General features: G+C 31.4%; 1 protein-coding gene and 1 non-coding gene across 2 annotated transcripts in view; one reads left to right on the forward strand and one right to left on the reverse strand.

Moving 5' to 3' along the window:
• The first annotated feature begins 655 nt into the window (after window positions 1–655).
• LOC124534476 (glutathione hydrolase 1 proenzyme-like) overlaps window positions 656–12034 on the forward strand; it is a 75156-nt gene continuing 63777 nt past the window's right edge. Inside the window, exons 1-2 of the mRNA XM_047110374.1 lie at window positions 656–862; window positions 7551–7628. Of these exons, the coding sequence (XP_046966330.1) occupies window positions 7564–7628 (65 nt within the window). The 5' untranslated portion in view covers window positions 656–862; window positions 7551–7563. The remainder of the gene's footprint in view (window positions 863–7550; window positions 7629–12034) is intronic.
• Window positions 11482–11554, reverse strand: Trnar-ucg. Its single transcript has one exon. It is a non-coding gene; the product is annotated as a tRNA-Arg (tRNA).

A 12034-nucleotide genomic window follows, 5' to 3' on the forward strand; every position in this document is an offset into this window, starting at 1 on the left:
CGTAAGTAACAGAACGTGTGACGTCGTTTTTGTGTTTTGTAAATATTTGCGAAGTCTTGCGCATTTTTTTATCGTTTGTGTCGTCCATCGATAATGTCGAACACTCGTAAAGAGGGTCTTATACTATTATATAAGAAAAAAAGGTTATATTCAATGAAAGAAATAAAAATGTATAGTGTGAAGGACTAGCAACTTGATTATGCATACTAATATAAATGCTCTACAAGAATAAAAAAAATATTGCAAAACCAATAAGGAAAAATGTTATGATTGCTATTCAGCTTCTAAAAATTTGTAGTAAAAAACGTCAAAAAAAAAATAGCTCAGCTCTGTTATAATTTACTCACAACATTGTTTTGTTCTCTGCTTTCAAAAAAAAAATGTTGGGAAACGTCCTAAATGAAGGTCGTATGATTTAGTGTGTATTTTTCCTTTATTTCATTCATTATTAAATATAACACGCTTATGATATACAACTTGAGTAACATTTCTCATATCCCATAAATATCAGTACAAAATTCAAAAATAACGGCAGAGCTGAGATCCGTTCGATATACCGCCCTTAGTTTTTTACTTCGGAACGGGTTATACATCAGTTTCGATTCCATCATCTCTAAAAGGCCGGACACGAAACGTCTTACCAGCAACCAATCAACGTTCCGTCTCATCAGACAAATTGTAGAGCCCGAGCGTGCGCATGCATGTTCACTCGCGAGGATTCGCTTAAAACTCATAACAATTGTGTAATATTTAGTGTTATATCGATACTGTGATATCTATTGTGTATATAATAAGCAAGTGTGTTTTGTGTTGTGTTAATTTATAACTAAGTATTTGTTGCGTTTTAGCACCTGCTGATAAGGTAAGCGTGTGTGCCTTGAGATTTTATACATGTATGGACATTACTCATTTTCGTCTTTACAAATAAAACTATGATTGTGTTCTTATATAAATTTGTCCACTAAAGCGTCGCTTAATTTTTTTGAACTTATTGACTTTAACGACGTTGATAATATCGTGTACATACACAATATTTTTTAATATAAAAATTGATCTCATATAGATATATTACTCAATGATGATAAAGAGATTCAATGAACAGTCAATACAACTAATATTAGTTAGTAAATATAAGAAGTAAAAAAACTGTCTATAAATAAAGATAAATCCATTTGTGATACAATGCTAACCTACTTTCTCATCAGATCACAATGCTTTCATTATTCTTGTTGCGATTGAAAAAGCATGAGGAAACGAACTGTAGTTAACTGCTAAACAAACTAAATATATCTAATAAAACATATTATATATCTTTACATATATATAACTGCTCAAGAATTTGTTTTGTTTGCGCGCTAATCTGAGACACCAGTGTTATTTACGTAAAATATTTTTGTATAGCCCATTCAATAGATTTAGTCAATCAATAGATATAATCAATATTTAAATATAATAAACTATATTACTCTTGGGAGCGGGGTACGTACTAAGGTTTAAGCGTAAAACTGCATTGTGTGTTATTCTTATGAAATAGATTTTGACAGAATTTTCATCGTATAATAATAAAAAATAAATTTACAATTATTATTAGTCGAAAAAGAAAAACAATTTTTTGATTATATTCCTTTATTTATCATCCTTAATGTTGATTCCTTACCAGTAAATCGCGATAAAATTTATATTGGAATATTACCACCACCACCGCCTTACCACCGGGTAGCTTCTGTAATATAACTATACAAAACTCGGATATCATACTTAATAATTTTATTTTTATATATTAATACAATAGTTTTTAAATTTCTTTTTAAAAACTATAAGTATACAATATACTGGAATGTTAAATCATATATTAGTCTATCGTCTTAAATTGTAATTGAGTTTTATTTCAATAAGCTTTAGTAAAAATAACATAATATGTTGTTCGAAATGCGACTCCTTATAACCCAATCATTTATATTTATATTATAAATAAAATTTTTAACAAAAAGAAAAACCGACTTCAAACAAAACACTATTTTAAAACAAATAAATATGCACTAAAAAGTAATAAAAATATTTACGTATTCAACATATTTTTTAGAGTCCTCCAAAGTTAAATGAAATGAAAAATATTAGACTACTTAAAAGTCGATTTACGATTATATAAAGTAGTTATTGTTATATTTGGAGCCTCAGCTCTTTTCTACCTCTTCACGCTTAAAACGCTGAAGCACTTAAGATGAAATTTGGTCTAGCGATAGTTTGAGTCCCCAGAAAGAATGTCGTTACTTTTTTTTATTTACCCTTCGAGGGTTAAATTTGGTTTGACAATTTATGTGCTACAGGTGAAATTTCGCTCGGTTGAAGTAACAAATTTAATTATAATAATACATAATTATTTCCGAATAATTTATTTTATATGTAACAATTTTGCTAACATAACCATGAATAAAATTTAACATTTAGCAATTCCTAATTGTCATAGAACTTAGATAATTATTCTGGTATAACATTTCGTGTTAAATTATTATAACACAATGGGGAAATACGACAAACATATTTAAGTTAAGGAAAAACACAGCAATTACTATCAAAATAACTCTTTTCAATGAAAATACAAATATTCTGAATATTCCCATGAATCACATAATATATTTACCTTACACAAACTGAACCCTAAGGGTATTATTACGGAAGGAAATAATAATTTATATATAATTATTCTTAAATAAGTTTTTAATAGTTAAATTTTAATGTAAAATATCAACTGTCGCGATTCGAATGACATGACGACAAACGGCGTGACGCTCTTACGTATCGTGTACATTGAAATTGAAAAAAAAAAATCCTCACTCTATGTTTTATTAATTTACTTAAAACTAAGTTATTATCGCTTTTCCTTTGAATAAAAAAAAAAACTTTCGTGACCACATTTTTTGTGTACTGTACTTTGTCCCATTTGCTGTCGAAACTTTTGATCCTTGGAAAAGTGGTGCACACTTCGCCTTATTGCCTCCAGTGATGACAGGAAACGTTTTTCGCCTAGAAGATCGGAATTACAATTCTAATAAATTATTAAGACATACAATTAATAATTAACGAAATGAAAAACCCTTATGTCGTTAATACGTAGGCCATTCATCGCGTAAGTATCTTAAATAAAATTAGCATATTTTTTATTCAGAACATGTAATAAACATATTTACATAACAGCGCACACATCATTAATAGCCTGCTTGACGGCAATAACTTGTTAAACAATTATTCAGAATCACATTACTCTCAAATACAAGAAACTAATCATATTCGAAACACATAATATTGTCAGGACTTCCCCTTGAGACATTTTCTCCACGTGAAATCTCATCTGTCAGATATTGTTCACCTTCATAAAATCTTCAGTTAAGATTGACGTGCTCTAACTGGATGGATGCCTGGCTCAAAAATTTTTATAACTTAAACTTAATCTTAGAAATTAAATACCGATAACACTGTTTGAAGAAATTAATTAGTAATCTTATAAATCAATTTATTCGAATTATCGTATGTATACTCGTGTGTCTTGTGACATTTATTTAAAAAAAACAATTCAATATTAGGTACACTTTATTCAAATAAGTACTTTCAGAATTGCAAAATTTCTTATCATCTACACAATCTTATTTTTATTTATACGCTGCGTTTTTCAATAATTTAACAAGATTTTTATAAATATGGAGCCACAATACGTAATAAATGAACATAGTACAAACAATTTGAATTATTTTTAATTAAATAAACGTTGATAAATTGAATGTTTCCTGCACTGAGATGAACGTTCGCTTGCTCTCTTAGTTGAGTCTCATAATTCAATACAATTGTATTCGTAAAGTGTAAATAAAAATATGAGCACCTTGGTAATGCCCCACTGTTGGGCGAAGATCAAAGGAATTTAATAAAGTTGGAATTTAATTCTGATACGAAAGACTTTTTGCTTAAATTATATATTTCTAATATTTCAGTTTTTTCACGTGAAATTCTAAATGAACATGGTTATTTTTATTATTTTATTTTAGTTATTCAAAACGGAATATTAATACCGGTTGACTTCCAAGCAGGATATATTAATTTAAATTATTGTATTTAACTAACATGATTTTGTATTTTTAAATGTTAAAAAAGAGTAACTGCTGAGTTCCTTGACGATTCTTCTCGGTAGAATCTACTTTCCGAACCGGTGGTAGCTTCACTTAATTGTAAAATGACGATTTAAAAGTGCTTGTAAACGCGTACTTGAATAAAGTTTATTTTGATTTGATTTGATTTGTTTTGATGAATGTCTTGTTCACTAAGACTGTCTCTTGAACAAGAAATACGTAGCTAATGTCGAAATATCGAGCGCCATCAAATAGAAATAAAAAAGCATGGTAAATATCCCATTTTTAATAACTGTCACTTGAATTTAGTTACACGAGTTTTTTATTTAGAATGCTAGTCTTATATAGCTTGCTTTTGTTTTGTGAAATTCGCTTGTTACGCATTCTTACGAACAAGTGTCAGGAAAACAGATTACGGTGTATCAAAATCAACATCTCAAGTTACATTATTTACTATGCAATATACACGAGGCATAGAAAATAATATCGTCCATTTCATAACTGTCTTGTCGACAATAATTCATACGAATAAACTAACTCCGCGTCCCGACTTCTAGCCGGTAGATTAAACTATGATAACTAGATATACATTGTTCGTAATGTGCTAATACTAATATTTTCGATAAATATTTCAGAGACGTATCACATAAATAATCCAAATAAACTATGCCCATATGAATTAGATTAGATCGATAGATATGAGTGCGTAGAGAATAAATAAATAAATTTGTACCTCTGTATAATATTACCACATACTATAAAACAAAGTCGCTTACCGTTGTCTGTATACTTAAATCTTTAAAACTCCGTAAAGGATTTTAATATAGTTGTTTTAATAGATAAAGTGATTCAATTCGAAAAAAGGAAGGTTTTTATGTATTATACTCATAATAAAATAGAATAACACTGATAACTTTAGAAGCTTCTAATGTGATGTTGTTAGGTTTGGTCGTGAAAGAGTGACAGACAGACAGAGGAAAAGAGTTACTATCACATTTATAATATTAGTATAGAAGTTTAGGATCTAAGGCGTTGTACCTAAAATCACATTAAAATGACAACAATATTTGTACATATTTATTTACACAACACAGCCAGGTAAACTGCCAAAAGGGCAAATTGACAGTAAGTGGTAAACACCGTCTATCAAAAAATGACATTGTTTTAACAATCTTCCACATTTTCATTGCACTACCACGCTTTAGTAGTAATTGTGATGTCCCTTATCCAGTTAGTTAGACTGACACCTCAAACAAGAACAACACTATTAAGTATTGTTTTGCGGTTCAATATGATTGATTTGAGATTGAGTGGTGGTGACTCACCGCGTACTTGCACATAGCATTATAAATATCCCCGGGGTAAGACCTCCTCCTTTTTAAGGAGGTTTGGTTTTTTCCACTACGCTGCTTCAGTGTGGAAACATGTAGGGGAATTTAATTGAAATTAGGCACAATACATGCATGTTTCCTCATGATATTTTCCTCAACCGCCGAACATGAGATGAATTATTTTATAAAGACAAATTAAGCACATGACAATTCAATGCTTGTCTGGGTTTAAATCCTGGGTTATGATGATGTAATTGTAACTTAATAATTCCATAATACCTATTTCACGTAAATTAACATTTATTTTTAATTTTTCAGATGACAATATCATGACTAAATTTAAGTTTTTTCCGTAACAAAAAATAATCACAGTATTACAAAAGCATACATAACGGATACAAAATAAAATTGTATATATCCGTAAACTTTAACCAGATAAACCGTAGTTGCAATTTATATAAATATTAAGCTTCGGCTTAACGGGCAGCTTAAACCAATTATATCAATATTTTTGCAACGAACCTTTTTGATCTATTTGTATCATACCTATGATAAATACAATATTATTATAAAATATTGAATGTGGTAGACATTCATTTTTCTAAAAAGCAGTAAAAATATGACCGTTAGTTATTTAAGTTAGAAAAAATAAAATAAATGTATATATTTTTAAACATATTCATACGTCACATATTGACACATATTTGAGCTTTGACGAATTAAAAAAAAAAATAGTTACTGTTACAAATCATGACCGCGTATTCTGTAGAATACTAGCAACATTTTCCCGCCGATTCGCAATTCCGATCCTCTGGGCAAAAAATAAACCAGCCCTGTCACTAGTGGAAGCAATAAGGCGAGGTGTTACACTTTTAATGAAAGTTTTTGCACCACTACTCAAAGGGTTACGGGCTTGAACTGCAAATGTTACAAAGACATAATTTGGGTTGAGAAATGAATATTTATTGCACTACAATGAAAGTATATTTTTGTAAGCGTAATAATTATCAGTTTTGTACATTACCGCTAATATTAGATAATTCAATACGATTTACGTTAATTAGTAATAAATAACTAAAACGTAACTTAATTCCACGTAACGGTTATATATATTACAGATTATGTATATATTATTTTATAATAAAAAAAAAGAAAAAAGTCAGTGTGGGCAACGTCTCCCAAGAAGACGACAAGAATGAAATCCAGCGAAGATCTGCTGATGTTTAGTAAAAATATATAATATAAGACACCAAAATGTTTAATGTAAAATGTAAAACGGGCAACTGTGAGCCCGTGGATATTGTAAATTCAATAAAAAAAAGGTTACGATTCGTACTCGACTCCATTTCGATCAAACTTCGATCGACCCGCAACTCGATGTTGTGTTTGTAGAAATTCTTCCGTGTTTCCTTTCGTTTTTTGATAACGTCACATTGTCTAATAAAGGTACTGGGATACCTCCAGGCAACTATCCATTCATCAAAATGTCAAAAGCTGTTACGTTGTTCAAACACCTGGCAACACATGTGGACAAAATAAACATGGTTAATATACTTTCAATCTAGCTCGGGTCACTTTGATAAAGTTGTAAATTAAGGAGCTCGTAATGGGATATTCACGGGATGTTACTTTGTTACAATAAATTACATTACATAAATGATTGAGGAGAAACGCTAAAATAAAATCTAGGTATGTATGGCCTTAACCTCAACTCACGACCTTAACTCAATTTGTTATGTATATGATTTATTTTGGCTTTTATTTTGCCATTGGGCCAAAGTAAGTTAATTCTGTACACGGTTCAATTTTCGGTGCTACGCAGAATTTACGTGATTTCATTTATAATGTTAAATGAAATTATATTTATAAGTGAGTTATATCGCTATCTTTCAATGATGGCTCGTATTACAGCATTCCTTTTTTAAGCCTGAAAAAAACATTAATTAACTTGGTAATATTCTTAGAAAATGAAACTATAAAGTGATTCAAAGTTCAAAAATATATAATGTTTTATCAAGTCATCATTTATTTTGGCCGCTTATGGTCCATCTGTCTTGTCCACACTAAGGAGAATAATCGTTAATAATCTATATTGTTTCAGTAATCAGAAAAACATGACGATTCAGAGTATGACAGTAACTGACGCCCGCGACGCTACTTCTAAGAACTGGTGCCAAAGGTACGTTTCACATTATATTACTAATTCGTGACGTAATCATTGACGTATAAATGACTTATTTAACAAACTGTCTTCTTACTTCTGTGTGCTTCTTTCCCGCAATCTGTGGGAGTAATTTTTTTAAAGGGTCGGAAGTGTGTAACAGGAAGCGGGATAAGCGCGCGTTACTAGATTTGACCAGTCAGCGCAGTTGCTAAAGCTCATTCGAAAGTAACTCTATGAGATATGACTCTATCAGATAGAGCTTAGCCGTAAGGTTAGCCAAGCCGAGTTTGAGATTCAGCAAGATCGTACCCGATAGAAGGACATAGGCCTATGAAATATCTTGTATAATTACAAAAACAAAAATTATAATTACCTTTATACAGTTTTGTAAATCTGATGAAATAAATATATTTTAAGAAAATACTTTCCGCCGCAAATTGAGTTTCAATCCGGTCCACTTTGAGGAATTTTCGAACTCAGGTAAACAATAATACCCTGTTCTAATAATAACATTGAGGATCGACGAACGCTCTTGTTGCCGTGCAAACAATCAAAGCTTCGCTCCCTTTTCAGATCTTTAATAGTGAAGTGTCCTTCCCTCCACATTCACTCTCAACAACAACAACAGCCTGTAAATTTTCCACAGCGGGGCTAAGGCCTCCTCTCCCTTTGAGTAGTAGTAGGTAGTACATATTCCAAAACGCTGTTCCAAAGCTGGTTGGTGGAATACACATATGGCAGAATTTCTATGAAATTAAATACATGCAGGTTTTCTCACGATGTTTTCACAACACGACATGAACTTTAAACTCAAATTAAGCTCATGAATATTCAGTGGTGCTTGCTTGGGTTTAAACCCGCAATCACCGGTTCTAACCACTTGGCCATCTCGGCACCTTTTCATTCATTCACTCTCAGCTAAGATTATTCTCAAGGAAGTTAGCCAGCTGAACAAGACATATTATAGTCCAGTATTTTACTCTCATAATCCGATGGAATAGCAAATTACACAAGACAGAAAATGGGATTGAGGTTGTGGATCAACGGCTTTACTTGCTTTGAGAAACCGGAGTAAGCCCTGCCAACTTCCAATTTCCGGAAAGCTATGGAAAGTATATTTACAGAAAAAAAAACCTTAACTGTTTACTGGATATATATTGTTTCGGATTTTAGAATTTTAGCTTAACTGGCTGAGCTAGGATAATTAGACGAAAGTTGTTTTTCAACCGACTTCAAACAGGAGGAGGTTATCAATTCGTCTGTATTTTTTTGATTTGTGATTCTGACATATTTTTCTTAACTAATTTAAACTTGAAAGATTGTTTCGAAACTAAGAAGACGTTCATATTTTATTTTATTGAAAGTATTATTACAGTTAGTAGTATTTAAATTATAGGATGATGCCTTTGTTATAATATCTTATACCTGTTGGCAATGCATTGAGATATGTTTTATGAGCAAAAGAGCCAGCGGATTACCTGATGCTTAGTAATCACTGCCCATCACTGCCTATGGACACTTTCAGAACTAATTGTCGATACATTTGTGGCCTTTGATTCATCAATTTATTACCTCTTGGATTTTTTTTAGAGTATAGGTTGGTGGCTCACGCACCCTTCAAACCAGAACACAACAATAGTGAGTACTGTTATTTGGCGGTGAGTGGGTGGTACACAGACGGGCTTGCTCCTTTGAGCAAGCCCGTCTGGGTAGGGCCCGTCTGGGGCCCCTACCACCAAGCCTCTTGGATAGTCAATTATTTCAATTATTTAGAAAAGCCATGAATGTTGATTTGTGGATGGTAAATTGCTGTGGTCACAAATGACGACTTATAAACAGTTGTCCATTTATCAATCTTCCATTGATTCATTACAAAAATATTAGATATTTTATATGTTCAATACATTTAACAAATAACTCACAGTCAAGTTCATGAAATATATGATGCAGAGCCATCTAGCGGCAAATGATAACAATATAAACAGTATAAATATCATTTCAGAAAACTTAAATTCAATGTTAATTGACTTCAGTCGCTTGTCATAAGTCAAGGCTTAATGTTTCTTACATAAGTGTAGGGATAGGCATAGGGATGTATCCTTCATACTTTATTTTCATTCAACATATGACTCATTTTGTTGACAAACTATGTAATATTTCAAAGAGACGTTTACATAAAAATAAACTATTCAATATGGCTGAGTTATAATAATATGATACGGAAACGAAATTTTATAACACAAATTTGATAAATTAAACTTGCGTACAAAAATCGTTTAACGTTTTAAATGTATTTAAAGGTTATCATGAACTCAATTTGACGTCGAACCTCAGCTAATAGCATTAAGACGATCAATTCTCTTGTGAAATTCGAAGAATTATCTTTTTTAATTATATGAAAGAAATGCTTTATGCTTACCAAGAAATGCGTACAACAAAATGATATTTAATCTTAATTTCATATAAATTGCGCTCAAGATCTACAAGATATTTATAACTAGAGACCCGGCTTTGCACGGGAGTCTTTACACACAACATACACATCTAATATCTTCAAAAATATTCATTTAAATTCCATGCTGCAATGCGCCATATTGATCTACATTAAATGTACAATGTATTTCAGGTACTTAATAGGATAAAGATTGATGCTGTATTACTTAAAATCACTTCGTAAATAAATCATCATTTCCCATAAAAAGTATAGGATTTTTTTTTCGGGATATTCGTAAGAGGTATATATGTATACCATTACAGATTTGTTGTAGACTTCTTAAGAGGTACAATCTGTAGTACATTATTTTGATCTATTACGTAGGTACGTAATGCTAAACAGCATTTTCTATGTCAAAAAAATATTTACGACATTACATTAGAAAACTTTAAAATTATCAGTGTTTCTCTTTTATATTATGCATGTAACGCACGATAACATTCGTCTTGAATAACTATATCTACTAAAAAAACACATGAAAATCCTGTGCATAATTTTAAAGATCTAAGCGCACACAAGGACAGACATTTCGGGAAGCGACTTTGTTTTATACTATTTTGTACGTTTCCAATAATCGTAATATCGGTGGGTCTTAAAGGCCGTGGGTTGTATCAGTTAAAAGGCCTATCAGAATTTTAGCTAGTACGGCACTTCAGGACTTATTAACTGCGTAGGATCATTAAGCTTCTTAAGTTCACAAACACAGCTGAGAACAGTTCTATAAGAATATCTCGGTGTCTGATCTAATGGGTACGCAATCTGACACGTCCGGAAAGATCAGATGTAGGACTAGGATGCATTCTGAGCCACCAACTGGGTTGTAGCACTACCAACTCCTTTGCGGTCGGTCGGTTTGCTATCTTGTACGAAATCCGTACAAAATAATAAAATATGAATGATATAGAATCTTTATAAGGAGCTAAAGGATAATAATTTATTTCAATCAATCATATACCTGAAATTCAATTTATTTGGAAAATAATTAGGATCATCTGTTAGTCCCAGGGCTCAGCGATCTCTAATTTCAGACCTGGCTTAAATTTGTTTTCAAGTTTTTGTTTGTCAGAAGTTCAAAAAGACTATACACACAAACATTCATATATATATTTACGGTACGATAGACAATTTAAACAACTGTGCTTGGAAATTATATTGATAGCGCATAGTATATAAAATTAAAACAATAAAAAAGACGATAAAAATAGTGAATAATTATTAGAAAACATTGTACGAATTGAATAAATTACTCTATAAAACACGTATATTATTGACCTTTCGTTAATAATTACACGATGTATTTATCTACAATATCCATAGCAAAATATTTAATCATTTTTAAAAACAAAAATAATTCTATCATAAAAATACATCATTCGACCGTGACAGGACTCGAACCTGCAGTCTTCGGATCCGAAGTCCGACGCCTTATCCATTAGGCCACACGGTCCTTGATAGGGATGGCGAAATTTCTAATGTGGTTTATCTCTGGATTTGTATTAAAACATTTTATACAGCCTTTTAAATTAGTAAGTTTACTATTTACGAACATATGAAGTTTCCTTAAAGCAGAGGCGGTATGTCGTTGACAAGGTCAATTATGCCAAAACCTGTCATATACAAAAAATCTATGATTAATTGTCGCAGCAGACACAATAATCATATGACATTGAAGCCGCATATTTATTTTACACTAGATGTGCCCGCGACTTCGTGCGCCTTTGAATTTAACAAAAAAGTTAATGTTGTAGTCTAAGTTACTCATTATTACATCAGCTATCTGACAGTGGAAGTCCCGTCAAAATAGATGTGGTCGTTCCAGAGATTAGCCGAATTAAACATCGGACAAATTTAAAAAAAAGCTTTTTTTTATATATGTCCCGTATACACGTACATATGTATTTCGTATAAAGCGGTTTTTTAAATAATA

Source organism: Vanessa cardui, chromosome 12 (assembly GCF_905220365.1).
Source record: "Vanessa cardui chromosome 12, ilVanCard2.1, whole genome shotgun sequence".
NCBI lineage: Eukaryota > Metazoa > Arthropoda > Insecta > Lepidoptera > Nymphalidae > Vanessa > Vanessa cardui.